General features: G+C 39.6%; 1 protein-coding gene across 1 annotated transcript; it reads right to left on the bottom strand.

Moving 5' to 3' along the window:
• Window positions 1-485: 485 nt before the first annotated feature.
• acana (aggrecan a) lies at window positions 486-23,082 on the bottom strand. Its single transcript, XM_079866065.1, has 19 exons — window positions 22,812-23,082; window positions 19,992-20,074; window positions 19,472-19,855; window positions 19,197-19,371; window positions 18,578-18,705; window positions 18,201-18,494; window positions 17,675-18,022; window positions 12,282-12,456; window positions 11,916-12,043; window positions 11,430-11,723; window positions 11,228-11,311; window positions 8,236-9,933; window positions 7,573-7,686; window positions 6,696-6,809; window positions 4,618-4,776; window positions 4,440-4,522; window positions 4,149-4,293; window positions 3,882-4,064; window positions 486-2,601 (listed from the first exon to the last, which is right to left on the bottom strand). Exons 2-19 carry the CDS (start codon window positions 20,065-20,067, stop codon window positions 2,519-2,521), a joined length of 4,665 nt encoding a protein of 1,554 aa, XP_079722191.1. The 5' UTR covers window positions 20,068-20,074; window positions 22,812-23,082; the 3' UTR covers window positions 486-2,518.
• Between the last annotated feature and the right edge of the window lie 1,410 nt (window positions 23,083-24,492).

The raw sequence follows: 24,492 nt of genomic DNA, 5'->3' as shown, positions 1-24,492 counted from the left end.
GTGTGTTTAGAACAAATCTGACCATTTAAATTGTGCAACTGACTAATGGAATCTGAAATTTCAAATCTGCTCGCATGTGCTTTTTTATTAAATAAAACGTTATTTATTTATGAATAGCATGTCCCTGGACTAGTAATAATCTTGTTTATATATATATATTAGTTATGTTAAATATTTAATAGTATTTTAGCAGTAAATATTTTAAAACAGCAGTATTATTATAAATACATTTAGTGTTTAGTTGGTATATTATAGATATTGGTCGGTGCATGTGAATTAAAGTCCGCCCCTTCCCCTAACCCCACTGGACCTCTAGGTTGAAAAATCGTCAATGCAAGTGAATGGGAGAAAATAATTATTTTCTGGTCCCGTTTGAATTTTGCCATGAATGTGAACATATGTTGTTTGTGAATTTTTAATATAATTTTTCGTGTGAAGAATGCTACAATTTAGCGGGTAGAAGTTTGGTACGGTTAGACTTTGTGTGAGAGCACTTTGTGGACTACAACTCTTCGCTGCTTTCAGACGGGAATCTGAAGAAAGAACAGCCCATTTGGTTTGAATGGTGACATTTGGGTACAAAACACACAGGCATCTCGATCTGTCTCCATAGATTATCGCAGCATTAGCACCGTGATTTGACAAGTGGAGGGAAAATGTGTTATGGGGTGACGTCACATAGGCGACATGTAGTCTTTCTCGTTATGTCTTTTCCACAACTGCTAGCCAAAGAATCGTACAATATACTGTCAAACTCGTAACATGAAAAATTATATAAAAAATTCACAGACAACATATGTTCACATTCATGGCACAATTCAAACGGGACCAGAAAATAATTATTTTCTCACATTCACTTGCATTGACGATTTTTCAACCTAGAGGTCCACTTGGGGTTTTACGGATGGGCGGGACTTACCAGTTCTATATGTAATGTGTAGTGCTGTTTTGGCAATTTAATATTCTGGCATTTGTAGACAACAAAAATACAAGAGTAGATGTCATGCATTAAATCAGCCAGAAGATGGCAGTAGGCATTGCGCTTCAGATTCTGTAACAAGGCTCTCTGGGCGACATAGGAGAAACAGGTCCGAAGTGGCTAAAAGGGGTCTATTCAGTCACAGGGGAGTTCATTTCTTCCACTCCACCCAATTAGGCAAACATTATCAGCGGTTTTAAAATACATTTCTAGACTGGGTTGGGTGAGGTAAAAACGGGTTTCTTTCCATTACCTGTACATTGTGAATAACCTCTCTTAGCCTTGTTCTAATGGCCAACACACAAATCAGTCCTGTGTTAAACGTGATGTATGGAATGTTTTAATGGAAAGTAGTTGCATTTGCTATAATACAGTTATTCAAACACACATCTGAAGACATTCCTGGAAAATGTTAAAAGCTCTTACTTTATAAACAACAGATTATCAAAATGACAGTATAGTTTCCCCCCATGTTTTCACTGTTGAATTTGGTTACTCATCCATCTCAATGAAAGAGATGATGGGTCTTCTATGCCATAGAGTATCGTTCTGCTTGTAACTTATGAGAGAAAAAAAATCCTTTATGAAATGTTTGTGCATCTTCTGCAGTTCATGCTGCATTCGTCATTTCAACTGTATCAGATGAAAATAAAGCTACACTGTATAAAAGAGCCTTTGGGATGAAAGAGGCCCAGCCTCTTGTACTAAGTAAGCAGTCTCTTCACTGAAACAGGCAAAATGTAAAATATTCACAAGGCACTTGTCATTAATAGTTCTATCTGACCTATTATTAGAAAGATCTGATCCAGGATCATTCTCGTCCCCCAATGTAGCACTATGCCCTGCATAGTCTTGGGCGACAGATAACATCTGACAATCAAGTAAATTTCCATGATTAGGTTTACATTCATAATCTGACTGGATTTGACCACCTGTCTGATGTTGTTTATGTATGGCTTTTGTGAGGAAAAGATGGAAACGCCCAGTCAAAAATGGATGTACTATGTGTTATCCTGTGAGAAATCAATAAATCTCATTTCACATTATATTATGAATCAGGCATAACAAATTAATGACATCCTTGTGCAAGTTGTTTTCTTATCTGTCTGTTTTTTTGTAAACGTCTTTTATGGCTATAAACTTTTCTAGGTTTTCATATTTCACATTTCATCATGTACGTTGTGAATGTACCTAAAATTTGGCTTACTAGCAGAGAAACACAATATTTTTGTGTCCTTCAAAGAGGAAGAACTGGGCACTTCCAGCTCTTCGCTCAGTGCCTTTTACCAAAAGGAAAACCTTCTGCTAATATTTTCAGACATCTTTAAGAATGTTGCTAGTACTTGATCTGTTGGTCTCTGATCTTTTAATGCAGGGATAAGACAGATCGCTGCATCATGGCAATACAAGATGGGCACTTATCTTTGAAAATAACACTTTTTAATCAGAAATGTATGTATTTTCTTAATTCAGTGTCTTGGAAAATAAATATAAAACTTGTACTGTTTTAAAAACCAAACTCTAACTCTTCAAGTCTCCTTAGAGATGTTTCTCCAATATTTTTGTACTAGCTTTATGAGAGTGATGAACAGAAGATTCCTTTTGCAGTCCGGATTTGACCTCTATAAATGCAAAAACAAAAAGAAAACATTTCAGTACCTTTTACAGAACATTGTATATATTTTTAAAATATAGTACATAGACAAAAGAGATTAAACAATTAGTTATTTTAAATTAATTGTAATTTGTTTAATCTTTTAAATGTAAGGGAAGGATATGATTAAAATATACGGTATGTGCCCGGTTTCACAGACTTAAGGCTTAAGGCTAGTTCCAGACTAAAATGCATGTTTGAGCTGTTTTAACTGAGCTGTCTCCTACGCTGTTTACGCTTCCTGGTTCTACGTCCTTCCTTCCTGGTTCTACGCCAATGGTGCTCACCATTGGCCAGCTCCTGCATCAGCATCACACGCATGTGTAGTGGTGTTCACGTGAACTGTGTCGGCCAATAACGAGCTGGCGTTCTGACGTACAACCATGAAGCGCTGCACTGTGTTTACTACGTCAACAGCGTAGGACATTGACAGAAGAAAGTTGTTATTTTTGTTTGTTTTTTTTGCGCACAAAAAGTATTCTCGTTGCTTCATAACATTAAGGTTGAACCACTGTTGTCACATTGACTATTTTAACGATGTCTTTACTAGCTTTCTGGACCTTGAAAGTTGCAATGACGTTGCTGTCTATGGCTGATTCAAAAAGTAAATATCTTAATTTGTGTTCTGAAGATGAATGAAGGTCTTAGAGTTTGGAACGACATGAGGGTGAGTGATTACTGACAGAAATATCATTTTAGGGTGATATCCCTTTATTCTAAGCCTTGTCTGTGAAACTGGGCCATGATATAAAGGTATGATTTATACTAACATTCAAATGTTTGGGGTTAGTTGTGTGTGTGTGTGTGTGTGTGTGTGTGTGTGTGTGTGTGTGTGTGTGTGTGTGTGTGTGTGTGTGTGTGTGTGTGTGTGTGTGTGAGAAATGTTTCTCGAGCAGCAAATCAGCATATTAGAATGATTTCTGAAGGATCATGTGACACTGAAGACTGGAGTAATGATCCTGAAAATACAGCTTTGCCATCATAGAAGTAAATTACATTTTAAAATATATTCAAATTGAAAACAGTTGTTTTAAATTGTGACAGTATTTCACAATGTTACTGTTTATACTGTATTTTGATCAAATAAAGAGACTTCTTTCAAAAATATTTTAGAAAATCTTGCTGAGCCCAAACTTATGAACTGTAGTGTAAATTTATATATTTTTTAAATCTAAATATCAAGTTTTTTTAACAGATTTGAACAAAAACTGGTTTTCACTAGTTTTTGGCAATGCTTGAATAGCTTACTTGATATGCATTGCACTTGTGGCTTCTCCCACCGTCCATCTGCCATGCAGCGGATCACAGGTAGGTGGCGCTGTGTGAAGTTTTCACTGCACTGGTATCTGATGATAGAATTCACCTGGTAATGGTCTTTCTTGTTTCCAAACATCTTGGCATTCTCCACTTTAGGAGGTTGCTCACATGTCACTGGAAGAGAGGAAGTCAAACTCAAACATCACATTATGCTTTCTCACAATGATGAGATTCGTTCTTGTTTGGTGGTGTGCATACCTGGACCTGTTTTGCATGTGAAAGGCAGGTGGTAGTTGCAGGGAACGTCATTCCATTGGCCATTTTCATGCCAGATCATTACAACACAGTCTTCACCAGAGTTAAAATAATTGTCGGGCTGGTTAGGTCTCCAGTTCTCATATTGCTAAGCAGAGGAAGAGAAAAATCAAGCACTAAATCTCAATCAAATAGTTATACACTCTTAAAAACAAAGATTCTTTATTGCCATCTACTGTTATATTTAAGAGTGTATTTGTAGAATTATAACTTTTCAGCAAGATTTAGGCATACCAGGGGGGTCCCATCTGACCAACGGAAGTCATTTTCCACCGTTTTATCATTCAGTCCAATCCACTGATAGTCTTGAGCGTATGCTGTTACAAGAAGAGGTTGATTACTTCTAATCAGAGAAACAACACACATACTTAGAATCATAAACACACATACAGAGATGGATAATGGCACTCACAGTTTATGAAGGCTTGCTCCTCTGGAGTGATAATGCTCACCAGGTGAGCGTTAAAGTCTCGACAGTGTTGCTCAGCGTCCAGCCAGGTCTCTCTCTCCGAGAAATGCAAGTAACAGTTGCCATGAAACTTAGTCCAGCCCTCCTCACAGCTGTGCAGATCTGAAGCAACATCACGTGGCAAATTTACCAATTTTTCACCTCTAAAATCACTATCGCAAAATCTATCGTCACTGACACAGGATAAAAGGGATAGTTCACCCAAAAATGAAAATTCTGTCATCATTTACTCACACTCATGTCATTCCAAACCCATAAGACTTTAGTTCATCATCGAAACACAAATGAAGGTGTTTTTAATGAAACCTGGGATATTTCTGTCTCTCCATTGAAAGTCCATTCCACCAAAACTTTGCATAGCTTCAAGAAAGTTCAAAGACATCGTAAAAGTTATCCATAAAAAAGTCTTCTGAAGAGAAAAAAAATCTCTTTATAAGATGAACAGATTTAATTTATGCTTTTATTCACATATAAACATTGATCAACACACATAAATAGAGCACATCAAAAATGGTCAACGGAAGCTCATTCGTACTTCTGTGACATGCGAGAATGCATTATTTGCGTTATTACAAAAATGTATTCATTTCAAATAAATGTTGTTCTTCTGAACGTTCTATTCATCAAAGAATCCGGTGGAAAAAAGTAAGCAGCACAACCATTTTCAACATTGATGATAATGAGAAATGTTTCTCGATCAGCAAATCAGCATATTAGAATGATTTCTGAAGGATCATGTGACACTGAAGACTGGGGTAATGACGCTTTGCCATCATAGGAGTAAATTACATTTTAAAATATATTCAAATTGAAAACAGTTGCTTTAAATTGTGATAGTATTTCACAATGTTACTGTTTATACTGTATTTTGATCAAATAAATGCAGCTTTGGTGAGCATAAGAGACTTCTTTCAAAAACATTTTATAAAATCTAGCTGAGCCCAAACTTATGAACTGTAGTGTAAATTTAAATATTTATTTAAATCTAAATATCAAGTTTTTTTTAACAGATCTGAACAAAAACTGGTTTTCACTAGTTTTTGGCAATGCTTGAATAGCTTACTTGATATGCATTGCACTTGTGGCTTCTCCCACCGTCCAGCTGCCATGCAGCGGATCACAGGTAGGTGGCGCTGTGTGAAGTTTTCACTGCACTGGTATCTGATGATAGAATTCACCTGGTAATGGTCTTTCTTGTTTCCAAATATCCTGGCATTCTCCACTTTAGGAGGTTGTTCACATGTCACTGGAGAATGCGCGACATGCGAGAATGAACGTTGAAAAAAAAGTTGAAAAATGAAATTGACTTTTAATAGAGGGACAGAAATCTAACAAGTTTCGTTAAAAATCTCTCCATTTGCGTTTAGAAATTGAACAAAAGGCTTGGATGAGGGTGAGTATATGATGACAGAATTTACATCTTTGGGTAAACTATCCCTTTAATACTTACTGTACATGCAAATAAGGAACAAATGACAGATGTACGATGGAATGTGCTGAGGGATATGGATAAAGTCACTTTATCTTTCAGTGTTTAAAACCAGTGAGTGTTTTAAGCAAGCGACAAATGCCTTTTACGTGACATAATATCAGCTTATCAGATAAAGTGATTTTCCATAATCGTAAGTATTCCAGTAGACTGACGATTAAATTCCATATGAAGCCAAGAGAAACGTCCCGCAGAAAATGATCAAATGAGATATTTTTGGTCTCTGCTTAGATGGAAAATTTCTGTTTCCCTCAGTTGAGAGAGTCTGCCCCTTTCTGTTTGAGTTACTAAAGGGTTGTAGTTTCTTGCTATATTTTTACAGTAGCTGCAAACGCATCATTTCATCCTGTATGACGCTGAGGTTTAGCTGCAACAGATTTCCATAAATGGACTGGGAAAACCTCCACAAAAAAACAAATACGTCCTTTGTTTCTGTGGGATACTCATTGCACCATAGCGACATCTAGAGTTGTGTGTCACCTTGAAGGTTTTTGAAAGACCGTTAGTAGAATTAGCTGAAGCAGCCTCATACCAATCTCACAGCGGTCTCCTTCGTAGCTGGGCAGACATAAGCATTTGAAAGTGTCCTCTACCTCCACACAGGTGGCTCCATTGGTGCAAGGGTTTGAATGGCAAACATCAACCTCTGCAAATAAAGGTTTAGCGATTAAAGCTGACTACTATGAAGATGCCCTGAGGTAGGCCAAGCTTAGCAGAGAGCATCATTGAATCAGAACTCATGGAGCTGCTTCTACACCGTAAGCCAATCTCTTGAATAATTATACCATCAACATTTTGATAAGCTGTGAAGACACACTCAGTAAATTGTGGTACATTGAAGGAGAGATCAGAGTCAGTTGTGGTTACTGTAAGAGCGCTGACCTGGGATGAGTTTTTATGCCTCTCATGAGGAGCAGATCAGCTCTCTTACAGTCCCAGAAACAGAGGCAGAATTTTAGAGTTCAGATTCATGTGAAGATGGACGAGAAGTATGAGCATGTACCAGGTGTTAGCAGGCGTGCTGATTAAACCAGACTGCAGCAAAGGCACAGCTGAACAAAAACAACACAGGTGAACAGTCACTGAAAAGACATCTGGACACAAGAGCTGAGTAAGGTGAAAATTACTTAACCACACACACATGCCACATAACCTGTAAAATGGACTGTGAGGACACGAATCAGGCATGAGCAAACTGATCAGAAGTTATTCATAAATGAAATGCAAACATGAGACACTTAGAGACAATCATTTGATTCATTTGAACACAAATATCAGCAACAAAATATGTTAAAGGCATAATAAAATGCTTCTCAAAATGTCGAAACACAACATTTTGAAAAGTTCCCATAATTTATGTGACTTTACAAGACCTTATGATATAACTGATTCAAATCAGTCTGACTCACCATACTGGCACTCTTCTCCATGCAGTCCAGGTGGGCAGTGACAGAGGCCCACCCCATCCTTCACTGAACACAACCCAGCTCCACAAGGGTTCGGATCACATGGGTTAAGAGAAGCTATTATGGTTTTTGAGAAAGAAAGAGAGCAAGACATGAAACCATGATGCAAAGAGCAGTTTTTGTCTCCAGAGGTGAGAAGAACTAGATATCTATATTAGGATGCACCCATGAGCATGAGTGTTATTTTTATCCTATGGGCGATAATCATCCGATTGTAACAGATTTTCAAAAACTGAAAAAAATTAGGGTAGGGACTTGGTTCTATCCATCAGTTCTTATTTGAAATTTGAGATTGTGTTGCACTAAAAAATTATGCAAGCTTGCAGTCAGTTAAGGTGGGGTGGGGTTCATGTGGACTGAATGATTGGAGAAGTCCTGCATACGTCACCAGAAAGAATTCTGTCATTTTCACCAGAATGTTATGAATTTTTTTTTTAATGAATTTCATGCAGACTTTAAATGACGCCAACGCAAAATGAAGTATCCAAATCTGGCCAACACAGTACATAAAAAAAAAATTAATACTGGCCAATAACGAATATGGTATCGATATGTCATGCATCTCTATTCTACATTTTAACACATATTATGCAAAAGGAATCTCACCATTCATATCAGGTCCTTCTGTGAGAGATGGACTCTGTAAAGAGGCAGGCACTGTGGTAGAAGACAAAGTTGCAGAGGTAACAGCGTCAAGTTGACTGATGATTCCCTCTGGTTCTGAATAAGACCCTGCAGCATCACTGTACAGGCCTGATGGCCCTTGAGCAGGTAGTACAGCTGAAGGAGCATCACTGGAGTTCACCGTGGATTCACTTTGGTCATCTCCACTACCTGAGGACAGCCTGACGTTGCCACTATACTCCACCTCTCCCCTTCCTAGCTCCATTCCTTGGAAGGGCTTGTTGGGTATTTCCATCATGCCATTATTGGTAAAGAAGGTAATATCACCACTACCTGATTCCCCTGATCTTTCTCCTGATTCAATGGCATAGCCTCCAGATGTAAATCCACTTCCCTCACCAGACCCAAAAAACAAAAGCCCAGAAGCCTCCTGTTCCCGAGATTGTTCTGTGAGATCAATGAAGCCAGACTCCAAAAATGTCAGACCAGAAAATTCTAAACCACTCTCAGAGCCACTGTGGACACCGCTTACTCCAGAGATATCACCACTCATACCAGAGTTATCATCATTCATCCCAGAGATATCACCGCTCATTCCAGAGATATCACTGCTCATTCCAGACCCTGAGATATGTCCTGATCCGCTGAAATCCACATGGCTTCCACCTAATTCTTGTTCTAATTGTTGAGCAGTGGACACCTTTATCTGTGGGTTATCAACCATGATGATGCCACTGCCATCAATTAATGAAATGCCACTGCCATCAATTAATGAAATGCCACTGGATCCTCCAGAGGGGAAAATTCCAGACAGGAAACCACTGAATCCTGAGGACTCCTCACTGGACCCTGATCCTGAGGAGACGCCAGAAAGATCTCCACTCTCGTCGCTTTCTCCTGAGCTGCTGGAAAAGTCTGAGGTAGATCCACTTTCTTCAGAGCTATACCCTGACCCACTGCCTGATCCTGATCCAGAGGTTTCCACACCAAAGAGGTCTGAGCTCTGGCCGAAGGGGAAGGTGAGGATCTCGGTGACTCCCTCCCCAGCCTCCTCGGGTCTCCCTGTAGCTGATCCAACTTCTGATAAAAGTGTGTCACTTTCTGAAAAGATTACTCGGATATTGTCAGATCCTGAAGAGTCTCCAGACCCGCTTGGCAGATCCCTGCTCCCACTCTCCAACAGATCATCAGTGCCACTGGTCCCAGAAGAGTCTCCACTGGAACCAAATGATCCACTCGGCTGATCCCCACTCCCACTGCTCAACAGATCGTCTGTGCCACTGGTCCCAGAAGAGTCTCCACTGGAACCAAATGATCCACTCGGCTGATCCCCACTCCCACTGCTCAACAGATCGTCTGTGCCACTGGTCCCAGAAGAGTCTCCACTGGAACCAAATGATCCACTCGGCTGATCCCCACTCCCACTGCTCAACAGATCGTCTGTGCCACTGGCCCCAGAAGAGTCTCCACTCGAAACAAATGACTCACTTGGCTGGTAACCGCTCCCACTACTCAACATATCGTCAGAGCCACTGGTCCCTGAGGAGTCTCCACTTGCAATAGATGACCCACTCGGCTGATCCCCGCTCCCACTGCTCAACAGATCGTCGGTGCTGCTGGCCCCAGATGCACCAGATCCAGAGGGTTCCACAGGGATGGAAGTAGTGATAGGGGTACTCTCTGAGGAAACAGAGACACACAGAGAATCTAAGGTACTGCACCCGAAAGAAAATGAACACTCCTGACGCATAAGTTACAAGCTGTTAAAATGGGACATGGGTCAATGACATGTTGCCTTTTTTTGTTCTATTTATTCAAACATACATTACAATACAGTTCATACATACAGCGACTTAAAGGGACAGTTCACCCAAAAATGAACATTCTGTCAAAAATTAAGTTTGACATTAACTCACCCTCACATCATTCAAAATCTACATGACTTTATTTTCTCAGTGGAACAAAAAAGAATATATATTGTGAAATGTCTCATTGTTTTATCTCTGTTTTTGTTTGTGTGTGTGTGGGGGGGGGGGGGCAATTTTAGTCATAGGAACTCCTTTTGGAGGAAATAATTTAGCTCCTACTTCAGAGTAGGGTCTAAACCAGCACTATAGGAACTACCAGTGACGTTAGTGTACGCTGAGCACCAGTACCTGCCATTTAAAAAAAAAAAAAAGCTGTGTAAACACACAGATTATAGCCTATATATTTACTCCAGAAACTAACTCTACGAACATGGAAAACAGTGACAGATGTGCCTCTTAACCTTTACACTAAGGAGAAAATCCAATGCAACTTTGAGGGGTCCAAGACACAACATGATTATGCATTTCTGCTCAGTCAGCAACACTGGACATCAACCACACAGCATATGCAAATACCTTTTCATATTATGTCTTTCTAACAATTCTATCTAATAATGTATTAGACAGGACTGTTAGACAGATTGTAAATAAATGAAAAAGGAGAATGCGAGCACTGTGTGCTCAGGCTCTGGCAGGCATTCTCAGCTCCATCAAAATAAAGGTCTGCCGTCAAAATAAAAGTCACAACAACACGCACGGTTTACATCACTTCAGAGTTCCTACTGGCGGTGAGAATGCAACCAGGAAAATGTTCCTAAGGGAACCATTAGTTCTTGGGGAACCACCCTGGTGGCTAGTTCCTAGAATTAAGTTCCTAGAACTACCTGGTGTGAAAGCCCCTTATGTGATAATTCATCAATGATCAGATCAATTGACTTTTATTTAACTTTTTATGACAAGTCAAGGTTAGATCATGTTGTAAAATGTCACAGTGTGATTCCCCAATATGTAATAATATTTATGAATGAATATGTATTAAATATCAAATCATTTCTAAAACATTATTTTTTAAATTATTCATATTTATGTGTGTATGTATGATTCAGGCATATTTCTTATTCTTATTTGTCTTTGACTCATATATATATATATCCTGAGATACATACCAGGTCTGAGAAGAACAGGCAAGGATGTCATGTCCACTATCTTTTCCTCTTTCACTCTCTTATTCAGAGATAGAGCCAGATCCACTATATAGAAAAAATGACAAATATGTAATGAATCATTTTGTATCAACAGACTTAATGGATTACATTTCAAAGAAGTTACACTTTATGGCCTGTATTTGACTATAGATATTATATTTACCCTTGAAGCAATATGCATCGTATTTGGAGTGCAGGTCAGGAGAGCCCGTCTGGTTGGGAAACATGTAAACTGTGTGAACTCCAGCCATCCCTCCACCACACTGCTGCCGGGGGTTATTGATGGAGTAACGTACACTGCGGTCAAGAAGCCAGCCAGGACGGCACTTATCAAAGCCCTGCTTCCAAGCAGCATACAGGTCTCCTGTGGAGGCCAGGGAGGCATTCTGGTCCTGGCAGTAAGCCATTGCCTCATCGTAAGTGAATCCGTCGAATAAACTTGCATGGAAAACTTCCCCTGAAATGTGAACATTTACTTAAAACTCAAGCTACACAGAGTGTTTCAGAGTGATTCTATATCCCACGAGAGAATATAGAATTTTCAATATTTTTTCACTCTCAAAAAGCATAGATCATTTATTTATTTATTTACTTACTTATTTTTTTTGTCCACATAGCAGTTTTTATATATTTATGTAAAGTCTCTTACCCCTCAGTTTGTCTACATAGCAGTACACATCATAGTGTTCATCGGCAGGACGCAGTCCGTAAGACCTCACACCAGGAACATGCTCCAAATCGCCAGAGCATTTGTCACGTGGAGACACAATGGGATACCTGCATAGCCATCATTTACATACAGTACATTTGTAAATATACAGTATATTCCTGCTGTATAACAAGTGTGGGTATCTGCAGGTTGGACAGATCACAGCTAAGACAGATCATACCACTAGAAGCATTTGTATTTTGCATACTTATATTTTGAAGTTTAAATAAATATATATATATATATATAGGTAAACATTCGTTAGCAAAAAAAATCACACACAAATAATTTATCAAACAATCATACCTGACAGTCTGATCTAAAAGCCAGCCAGCATCACATTGATGGTAACCAGCCTCATAGGCTGCCTGCAGCTGCTGGGCGCTGGCAATGACTGCACCGATGCTCTGACAAGCGAGCTGAGCCTCCACAAAGTCAAAGGCATAACGACTGGAGCTTGCACGGTAATGAAAGACCACCCCTGTGCAGGGAATTAGCAACAACAGGTGTCAACAGATTTGTCCAATTTACCATGAGACTGAATAAAAAACTCATAGGGTAAAACATTTAAAGGTCCCGTTCTATGCCCCTTTTCACAAGATGTAAAATAAGTCTCTGGTGTCCCCAGAGTGTGTATGTGAAGTTTGAGCTCAAAATACCCAACAGATCATTTTTTACAGCATGTTTAAATTGACATTTTTTGGGGCTCAGAAAAACGAGCCGTTTCAGTGTGTCCCCTTTAAATGCAAATGAGCTGCTGCTGGACGACACAGGGGGCGGAGCTTCATGAGCTCGTGCTCAGTCTGTCAGGAAAAATTCATCTCACGGAATGATGATAATATCAGAAACTCTCAGTAACGGCGTTCATTTCGAGTCGGACAATAATGCCTACAGAGTTAGAGTGCTGTATAGAGATGAAACAGGTATGGTTTAGTAGTTTAATTACGGTTATTATAACGTATTTGTCATCTGCTTGTAGGCTATGTATCCATTATTTATTAATAGCCTACAAGTCTGCTGTCTGAATGATGATCAAACATGTACTGATGAGTTTAATAAAGTTTATTGTACATCACACAAAAGATGAAGCGTCAGTTTTACTTCAGAAAATCACCGTAAGAGCTGAGTAAACACAGTAGGCTAAGTTATAAGAAGTGCGCAAGTAGCCAGTAGAGTTGAGGGAGCATTCCTGTGGGCGGAGGTTAGTCAAGAAACGGTTCTGGTGATGTCACTAATGCAGGATGTAGAGGGATGTAGTCCAATCGAGCCGTTTTTTGTAGTCAACTTCTGTTAAATAAAATATCTCGCTTGGCATTGAACTTTGAGCTTTATAATTTTACAGATATTATTTATGCTCTAACAGCAACATTACACACTAACTAAAGTTTGAAACATGGAATCGCATGCAACGGGACCTTTAATGGTAGAGTTAGAACATTTATGTATACACTTTACTTGTAATGAAATTATAGTATAATCAAATCTATTGGGTTATTATTATGCTACTCAAATTGTATATTCAAAAAAAATGTAAATCTAGTTTAATCGATTGTAAAGTCATTGTGATATTTTAGTATGTTTTAGAGTAAGGTGCCACTCTAGCTAGCTTAATAAATGAATGCATTCAGTGTAATTCAGTAGTTCACTATTGATGAGGTATAAAGAAATCGTCTCAGGTTATGACTGTAACCCTAGTTCCCTGAGTAGGGAACGAGACACTGTGTCGATGACGCTTTGGGAACGCCTCTGCGTGATTGCGTCTGAAGCACGTTTCAACTAGTCCAATGGCGAGAATGAACGTCACGGGCAGGTGAGGAAAGGTGGTGAACAGGAAAGGATAAAAGCACATCCGGTTAGACCAGCCTTAGCTTCAAAAAGGCCGAAGCAAGTCGATCACAGGGATGTAGGAAGTATGGCAAAGTGACACAGCGTCTAGTTCCTTACTCAGGGAACTAGGGTTACTGTTGTAACCTGAGATGTTCCCTTTAGAGGAAACTCGCGCTGCGTCGATGACCCGGGAACGAGAATGCACGAACGCCATACGGTTAAGAACCTGTCGTGTTAAACTGTCATGACATGAGAGCTCTAGACCCAGGGGTATCCATGTCTAGATCATAAAATCTGACAAACGTAAGCGGCGAAGAACAGCCAACTGCATCACAAACTTCTTGAATGGACACCACAGAAACTAGGGCCTTGGAGGCCGCCATACCCCTAGGAGAATGGGCTCTAGTGGCCAAAGGTGAAGGTTGGCCCACAACCTCATATGCAAGAGAGATAGCCTCGACTATCCACTTGCTAACCGTCTGCTTGGATGCAGGAAGGCCTTTCTTAGGGGGCCCAAAGCATACCAGTAATTGATCAAATTTTCTCCACTGGGCAGCTCTGGGGACGCAAGTGTCCAGTGCTCTGACTGGACAGATGAGGTTCAGTTTCTCCTGGTCTAGATCTTTAAATGGAGGAGGACAAGAATGCCTGCAGTACGATAGGCCGTGGTACATTGGTTGGAACCTTAGGTATGTATCCAGGTTTCAGATCCATCCCGGGTGCAAACTCAAGGCACAAAGGAGATACCGAAAGGGCCTGGAGATCTCCTACTCTTTTTAGTGAGGAAATGGCTAGAAGGAACACAGTTTTGAGGGTCATATATTTTTCTGAGACAGAATCAAGAGGCTCAAAGGGAGCTTCTAGAACAAGAGCCAGATCCTAAGCTAGAATTCTGGTACGAACTGCAGGCCTCACAAAGGAAACGTATAATAAGAGGATCTCTTCCAATTGCTGGGCATGGTAGGCAGCAATAGCCACAAAAACCACACTCGGCTTGGCCAGTACGGAGCTACTAACAAAACACTACTAACTACTAACAGACCTTGGCCACGTCTGCACCATTGCGTCCAGACTAGAGCTGTCAACGAATATTCTAAATTCGAATATATATTTGAATAGTTTTAAAAAACAGAATTTCAAAGGTGAAAATTAATATTCGAATGTGGAAAAACACGCCCGCGGTAGCAGAGGTGCAACTGTCTGCTTTGCGAGTGGGCACGCTGCCTGAGGGGTTCTATATACTGTAAAACTTCAATTAATGTTAATAATATTTGTTTCAATCACTGAATGAAGCCTGCTATATTTGGGACAAGAGTCGCGACCTTAAATTGCTTGCACAAAACTCTTGATCAGCACTCAACATTTGTTTATTGTTGTTGTTCATTTAAACCGTTATGCGCAGAGAGAGTGAGGGCGAGAGAGAGAAAGAGTGCCTGCGAGTGCAAACGAGCGAGTGAGCGAGAGTGAGGTCTGCGGTCTTGGCCATTAGTTGATTTACTTGTTTTTGTGTAGGTAATACGTTGTCAAATATGTTTAAACTTAAATAAACTACCTATACAAGTAGTTATGTCTCTTTGTATTAATTTGTCCTGTTATTGACGTAATGCGCGTCATTGACAAAATGCGCAACCAGATGTTCGAATAGTTCGAATATATGTGGGTTTTTTTAGAGGGAATTTTCGAACGTAATTTTTGAGCAATTTTGACAGCCCTAGTCCAGACCCAGTGGGGCTCTGCAAGGATAAGCCAGTCGTCTAAATAGTTCAGAATACGTATGCTCTGCAGCCTGAACGGGGCTAAAGCTGCATCTACGCATTTTGTGAACGTGCGGGGTGATAGAGCTAGACCAAATGGAAGAACCCGATATTGGTAGGCTTTGCCCCCAAAAGCGAACCTTAGGAACTTCCTTTGTTGTGGAAGGATGGAGACATGGAAGTATGCATCTTTCAGATCTATCGTGACAAACCAGTCCTCGATCAGATAAGAGTCACGATCTGCTTCAATGTTAGCATTTTCAATTTCAATTTCTTGACTAAACAAATTCAGAAGACGAATATTTAAAATGGGACGCAACCTCCCATCCTTTTTTGGAACAATGAAATATCAGCTGTTGATCCCTGAGTCTCTGTTGGCAGGCGGAACCAGCTCTATAGCTTCTTTCGCTAAAAGTGCTTTCAATTCTTGTTCCATCAACAGAGCCTGCTCTGGATGTACTACTGTGAGTAACACCCCATTGTAGCGTGGTGGACGAGAACCGAACTGGATTCTGTATCCCTTTTCTACTATGTGCAGGACCCACTGAGATATGTTTGTCGGAATCTTCCACTCTGACAGATAATCTACTAAGGAAACCAGCCTCTCGAGGCTGGCCTCTGGTGTAATAAGAGCCGTCACTTCAGTGACCTGGAACATACTGGCAGGAAATAACCGAATTGACTGACTTTCGACCCTCCTCAGAGGGCACGAGTCCGACGCAGCGTCGTGGGGGAGCTGAGTCGGAAGCGTAGAGGTACTGCCCTTGATGTTAGAAAGCGCTTGTCTAATAGGCTTTTGGGACGAGCGCATTGCTTCTCGGCTGGCCATTCAATGTTCAACTTTGACACAGCACGAGACAATACCTCCACCAGCTCCTCATACGCTGGGGAACTAGACAGCTGAAGCACCGGTGCCTCTTACGGAGCGGAAGGAACTGCGGGGCAGGCTTCCAAATCCGGATAGAGAGCCCTGGATCTCACGGGTAAAGGCTGAGAAAGGGCGGGGCCCGTCTCAAACCCCCCCGTGAGATCCATTTGCGATCCCCATGTTAAGAGCTTCCGTGCTGCCTCGGCAGCAGCGGGGCCCGAACCGCATGGAACGCTCACCTGAACACCCTCAGCAAAGAGTGACAGGCGAGAACAGAGTGTGCGAAGCGGCAGCCTCTCACAATGCTCACAGTCAGCCCCCTCGAAGGCTAACAGAGCATGCTCCACTCCAATATCACAAACACATCACAAAAAGTTTGTGTGTATCCCTGCCCGTAAGATAACAAGGGCAGGGAGAAGCACACAACTTGAATGATTGTTTGGAAGCCATAATAAATATCTGATTGAGCTGTATGGTTTTCGTGACAGACAACAATAAAAATAACAGAGAGTTTGACACAGAGCGCTTGCTGAGGCATAGAAGCTAACGCTGGTCTAACTCCGGATGTGCTTTTATCCTTTCCTGGTCATGACGTCACCCGTCCGTGATGTTCATTCTTGCCATTGGACTAGTTAACATATGTACTTCAGACGCAATCACGCAGGGGCGCTGCCAAAGCATCATCGACGCAGTGCGAGTTCCCTCGAAAGGGAACCTGCATTTTCATTATTATCTTCAAGTTTTTTGTTTGAGTAGGATATTGTGAGAGATTCATTAGCCCCAGTGGAATTGCTCCAAAGGATAAAAATATACCATAAAATGATCCCATGCGCATTGTGTAAGTATTCTGAAGCCATAGTACTTTTTTTGTAAGGAACAAATCCAAATTTAAGCAATTATACATTGATAATGCTCTGACTAATCAAGTTACCATATACCCGCAATCTTGTTTATATCTCAGCACCATATAAGGAAGAAAGAGAAACCTGAAGTAGAAAGTAGAAAACTGCTCATAAACTTCACCGGTCTTTGAGTGTGCCTTTGTCATGATAAATTTGAATATGCAATAACTATAACGAGAACTGAAGTGACTGAAGCCACCATGAATGAGATACATAAGTTGTGATTAATATTAACCATAATTTATGGTCTTTTCACAGTTATTAATACATACATATGTCAAATCACAGAGAATGCATAATCCCTAACACATTACTCTTTACTGTACAGTATATCATATTGAGGCATACCTGTGGCAGACATGATAGCTTCACTTCCATTCAGATGGGATAAATCAGAGCCAAGATCAGTCCTGTCAGTGACCCCTTTCACAATGTCTATAACTACCCCAGCAGAGCTGGGAGGTGGTGAAAGGGGTAGCTGGGAAATATTTAGTGCAGAATATGGGAACTCAACACTGGTGGTTACTGAGGGCTTATAAGTTACAACTTCTCCCTGTAGTTCATTTCCTGTGGAGGTGGGCTTTGAAAAGACCTGGGGGCTTTCAGTGATTGTGTCAACCCTCAGAATATCACTGCCGGCCTCTGTGGTCATCTTGATATCAAATGGAAATAAGCCTGAACCCTCCTCACCAATTTCTAAATAAAAGAATATATAAACAATACACACTTGTCAGTTCTTACTCCATTAAATCAAACAGCTATTCACATACTAGTGTGGATTATTGGACAAAGATAAAACAATTACAAATATATGTGGATGTGGATAGACATTCATAAATGATAAAGAAGGAATAGTAAAATCAGATTTTTGTACCAGAGTAGCAAAAAGCATCGTAACGGGAGTCTGGGAGTGGGTAACCAGTCTGATTGGGAAACAGATAGACGGTACGCACTCCCAACAGGCCCCCCCCACACTGTGGTCGGGCGATGTTGATGGGGTAGCGGACACTCCGGTCTGCCAACCAGCCTGCATTACAAACATCCATACCACCCTTCCATGCCAGGTACAGCTGTCCTGTGGTGGCCAAGTTGGCACCCAGCTTTGCACACTCAGCTTCTGCCTCCTCAAAAGTAAATTTGTTCTGTGATGTAGTGTGGAACACTTTTCCTGTAAGACGAAACAGAATGTTTTTTAGCATTTCAAAGTTTTTCAAGCAGGTCGGTTAGTTTTCTGCCATCTCAAACACGTACCTGTCATTTTCTCAGCAAAGCAGTACACGTCATACGTCTCATTCACGTCTCTCACTCCATATGTCCTCACTCCTGGAAATTGGTACTTGTCTCCATAGCAAGCCTCACGAGGATCATGAATAGGGTACCTTTATTCCAAAACAAATTATTTTGCATTATTTCCATCACATTTTCAAACAAAACTAAAGAGCTTTAAGTAAATATACATTGTTAGAAATGTTTAGAGTTTTCTTATAAAAACTGTCTATCTATCTAACTACAAACAAATACAATTTACTTTTGTTATCAGTAATGCAAATTAGGGTGTTTTGTGTTATATTTCATGTTATTAGATTAATGTTTATTGCATTATTTGTATTGACGTCACTCTGATTGTTTTTTGTCTTTGTGTAAATATAAAACCGTGCCTTTTAGGGTAAAAAGCATATTTCCACTGTACAAGCAGATTGATACATTAACAATATATCACTTAATTAAATATACATTTATAAGTTGCAAAATTCAATATGCCATCCCATAATATCTGAAACATTTTGGCTTTTTTTTTTCTTTACGTTGAATTTCCAGACACCACAACTGCCTTGTTTTACTGTAAATGTACGAGGATATGTTAACTGACCTGACGGTCTGATCTGCAAGCCAGCCAGCATCACACTGATGGAATCCCTCATCATAAGCTGCTTGGAGTTGCTCCGGAGAGGCAATCACTGCATTGTTTTGAATACATGCTGCCTTGGCCTTCTCAAAAGTAAGGGTGTATCGTGTGGTGATTGCACGATAGTGGAAAACAATACCTAAGAACCATAAGTACATCAATTTCACATTTCTGAGAGAAAAAGCACACAAGTACAGTCATAATAGTTTGCTTTGTAAGGATCTTCACATAAGCAGTACCTTGAACTTGGACATCCACAATATCATGACTATCCTCTATCGCATGCATGACCTCACAGCGATACACTCCTGAGTCATTGGAATGGAGCTCAGTGATCTTAATGGATGCATCTGTGGGTGTCATGGGGTATCCCAGCATGGTGACTCTATCCAGATACCTTTTGTCAATGTTTACTATCCCTTCAGATGCCACTAAGATGTTTGTGGTCTTTTCTTTGGTGACCAGACTCCATTTGATCCGGTGAGACAACGGAGCAATGGTGGGGGCACCAGGGTCATTCACTGTGTTGTCCAGAAAGTAGCAGGGCAGAACTAATGTGTCACCCATCAGTGGCCGGAGGGGAAGCTCAATAGGTATGCTGACACTCAGTGAGCTTTCAGGCTCTGTGATGACATATGAAGGTATGGAAAATACAAGGACATGGATCACAACACTTTGACATAACAAAAAAGACAGCTGAGTGAGGTTTTCATGAATACTAAACTATTTCATTATGTAATTTGCACAGTGAATACGCACCAGTGTAAACGTAATCGAAAGACCCTGTGGCTGAGAAGACCCAGAAACACATGCTCAGCAAAAGCAAGGACAGCATCGTTCACCTACAGGTTTAAGAGAACGTTATCACCATCATGTTTGTACATTTACTGAGCAACAACCAATGCATTTTCAATGTACATGAGAAGACAACTTAGTCACACTTTAACGGTTATTAGGTGTCTTTAACGGATATGTACTTACATCCCAACAAAAAAAAGTTAGGTACAATGTTCTTATTTGGTTCATGTTGATTTGCAAAACACTTTGCTGCTATTGAGGTGGGATACAGGTGAGGTTAGGGACAGGTTTAGTGGCATGGTTAAGTTTAATTGTGGGCAAAGGAAGGGTCGACAGAGTAATTATATTATATTATGTATGTAATAACAGAAGTGTATTACAGCTGTAAATACAGGCAGGTATTTATACAAGTTCAATGCAAAAAAATGTATGTACACAATAAGTGCACTAAACCAAATGATTAATTTAAATGATAGCACATAGTATTTAAAGACACTTAATATAAAGTGGGACCAAAACACTTGATATATATATATATATATATATATATATATATATATATATATATATATATATATATATATATATATATATATATATTGTGCTCTGCTCAAAAGGTTTATTCTGACAGCATATAGCTACTGTGTAAAATAAACCCAAAGTGGATTTCCAAGTTCGTAATAAAGGTTTGGAGAAATAAGAGGTTTTTGGAAGAGAAAAACCAACATGTAATTTTCAGTTCCCCAAATTACCACAGGAACAGTACAGTTCTCATGCCAGTATAAGCTGGTCCTCTCTATACCAGGCGGTTTGGGAATTAACTTGCAGTTAATTACTGAATGTCTACCATGCATGGATAGAGAAAAGATTGCTGTTCCTCTAGTTCACAGTGTTTTATGGGGGAAATAGCTTAGATTTGCCTCTCTTGACAAACATACTTTCATAAATCAAGTGTTGGCCCGCTTTTAGGAGTGACACTATTTATTTGACTTGCTGCAGAGCATTCAGCAGTGCTTCCTACATAGACTTATCTACAGAGAGCCACTTATTCATAGCTAGTGAAACTAGAGCTTTTTATACACTATTCCATATCGAGATTGCCCACGCCCTCCTCTCGTCCAAATCTAATCTTATAAAGCAAACAACATAAAAATATCTGAGAAAGTATGCATACATGCATGCATACACTCTGTGACCTTTAAACAAGCTAATCTTTAATGTATGAGCTCCCTCAAATTACTATAGTATAACAAATTATGTTGAAGCTAATTTAGAAATATTATGTCATTTTATATAAAGCACAGAAAAACAATTAAGCTATTTGGAAAATGTGTGCAATGTTTTTGTCAAAGTGCTCTGGACTGTGTTTAGAGAATGCGCAAAGGAAAAAGAACGATAAGATAAAATCAGTTGCCAAAGTTGCTTTCTTGGGAAACAGGCTTAATGGCTTATGTGTTGGTCTTAATTTTTCCTTTTAAGTCCTTCTTGAAGTGGAGTGTTTCTCCCAGTTTAAGCTTTAAATGGACACCATTCAAGATTTAGAAAGCTGTGGAAAGATAAAGGATTGATGAAAAGAATAATCACTGCTTAAAGGTGAAACATTTTCAAGTTGTATGTGTTCTTGTCAAACACAGCAGTAAGATTAATAGGGATTAAAAATAACATTATTTCTAAAAAATAGTGTAATGCAAGTAACTTTACAAAGATACAAATGTCATTTAATGACTTAATCACTTAATGCTGCAACAGTTAATCTCCATGCCCTCAGACAGACCATGAGATGTGCTACAGTCAATTATAAGTAATTTTAAGTCTTTATTATTGTAAGAATTATAGGTCTTGGACAACATGTGGCACCATGTGGATGAAAATGGGTCAACAACAAAGCTGTAGGGTCTTGAAATGATAAAGTCCAATATAATAATCAAATTAAACATAGATAAACCCACTTGAAAATATAGTACATTTTGATGCATTTCATCCACAATAATCTAATTTAACAATTTTATAGCCAGCAATATTTATACCTTACAGGAGTAAGGAGAGTCAATGAAAGAGTGTCTTTCAGCACACATGTTGAAAAGTCAGTAAGAAGGGGAAAAGACAGTAAGTAGTTGTTGAGGTCTAATCCATCTGCTATGTCAACTTCAGCATAAAGTATCACAGCAGCCAAAAGCAAAAGGTGTAAGTGGATATCCCTGTATAGGCAAAATAAGCATTGACAAGCTCTGACGTATAGACCTGAACTGAAAGGTATGAGCTTTCTGGTGTATCTATACCAAGACATAGCTTGCTGAAGCAACATAACACATTTAAATATAAATCATGTTTCTCTAAAATAATAAGTTATATGGAAAATCAACAAAGTTCACTTTTTTAATCATCTCCAAAGCATTAAGCAAAGCATCTGAAATGCTTCCTATTACAAAACCACTTTCAGTCAAGATTCAAAATATAATGGTTAGTAGCCTACTGCATATTCATATATTAACTGCAGCAGCCATAACATCTCCATGCTTCAAATGCTCAAATTTCCAAGTGATCCAATCTGATTCACTTCACTGTCTAACTGTCAGATATTTGAATATTTAATACCATCTCAATCAATGTGAAAGAATGAGTGATGATTGACAAATTTCTGCTTGAATTAATCTCACATTACTTCATTAAATGTAGCCTACCCTGGATAGGCTACACCTAATCAAGCCAGAGATGCTATGACAGTGCTCACCTGTATGTACAGCCAGAGCAACCACAACATAAAGCCAAACTGTACATCACCTGTATGATGCAGTGTCCTTTTGAAACGCTTATAGTCCTTGATTGCAGATGCTTTTTCAGCTCTCTGATGGCGCGCGAGTCTCTCACTCCAAACCCGTAATAAAAGTGTCGCGTGTGCAGTAAAGTTCAGAGGCGCTTCTGGCCGGAGAATGAGAAGCAGAAAGAAACTCTCTTTAGAGGGGAACACGTTTAACTGGACAGGAGCTGGAAGGGGGGCTAGGGAATGAGAGGTGGGGAAAAAGTAAAATTTCCACGTATGATGTAATGTGGCTATACGCAGAGCCTCTGAAACGTTTGAGGCTAACATGCGCAAATCATGACGATATTTATGTCGACATCCTTTTTGAGCCATAACACATCATTGGAAGGAACAATGACAGCCTTTTAGACGGCTAATATATTGACATGATGTTATTTTCCCATTTGAATAATGCAACGCGATATTGGTTTCAAACATCAAACCCAATAAAATTAGAATAATTTCAGATATTTTTATATTTTTTCCCCTTCAAGTTAAAATTCCAATTTCATATGTGTGCTATAGCTGTGAAGACAGTAAAATAACGCTGGCAGCATTAGATTAAAAACTCGAGTTAATTTACATTTATGCATTCGGATGACACAGCCTTCAAGTTAGTTTTTTTTTTTTTTTATTCAAATTTAGGTAATGTTCTGAGAACATTATCCCTGTTAGCTGGGATAGGCTACTGATTGACCTACAGATGTGCTCTTTAATGACTTGTTTCATATTTTCATGGGACTTTTTGCAGCCTAATGTTAATCACTGGAGTAAAAAGTTTGACAGCCAAATGCTAAACATTTTATACTACATCAGTGATCTTATTTGTTTCACATTCTCCACTCTCCCAGTTTCCCAAAATCCCAAATGCTGTTTTCAAATAGTGTGCCTCTTGGTCGAAATCGTCCATCATATTAATTAGTGTTCTGGAGCTGCAACATTAACATGAGTGGAAAGCAGAAACACAAGGCTTCATTCAGCAGTCTGGCCCACCCCGTTGTTCCTCTCAAACTTTCCTTTCAGAGGAACATGACAACGTATCCCATTGAAGAGAGTCCCTATTTGAGAACCTTGCAATGTCTCACAAAACATTGGCATATAAGAATACAGAGTACCCAAAAAGAACGTGGTGTACTTTGTGTCAAAGTTCAGGGGGGGAGAAAAGCTGCAGTATGACATTTTTATATCTGATTTTCACTTGTTCCTGAAGGTTTGTCACTTACATGCTAATTTAAAAACCTTCCTTAAATCTCACCCTCTCCCAGACCATCCATTTCTCCATCATTAACCTGCCGATTACACAGCAGAGCTACAGAGACAACCAGTCGTGAGCCGGCGTTTAAACTCAGTTTAGGTTTAGATGGGAGGGACATTCTCTCTGTTTCTTTTGGATGGTGTTTAAAAACTGTAACTGAACTGCTTGGAATGGACTTCAAAGAGGAGGTTCCCACTGTGAGTTTGTGTGAGAGCTTTGTCCTCTGTGCTTTTATTCTGCAGTGTGTGTGTATGAAATGAGATGCAATGGTATGTTTGAAATTTGTCCTGGTGTGTTAACCTGCTCTGGTTAACCTGTGTCCCTTTACACCTTTAAAGGGACACAATGCCTTAAAGCCAGTGTTAAATATATCTTATTACTTTCAGAAAGCAATGCATTTAGATAAA

This window comes from Squalius cephalus (genome assembly GCF_949319135.1).
Source record: "Squalius cephalus genome assembly, chromosome: 3".
In the NCBI taxonomy this organism is placed as follows: Eukaryota; Metazoa; Chordata; class Actinopteri; order Cypriniformes; family Leuciscidae; genus Squalius; species Squalius cephalus.
The sequence above is the reverse complement of the archived record's forward strand: the minus strand, read 5'-3'. Positions and strand labels throughout refer to the sequence as shown.

Coding starts and splice junctions, on each gene's coding strand:
- acana (XM_079866065.1), bottom strand. CDS start 20,067: ATGCTGTCCTTGCTTTTGCTGAGCATGTGTTTCTGGGTCTTCTCAGCC. Junction 19,372..19,471: donor TGTGGATGTCCAAGTTCAAG/GTACTGCTTATG, acceptor TATGGTTCTTAG/GTATTGTTTTCCACTATCGT. Junction 7,687..8,235: donor AGAAGGACCTGATATGAATG/GTGAGATTCCTT, acceptor AAACCATAATAG/CTTCTCTTAACCCATGTGAT.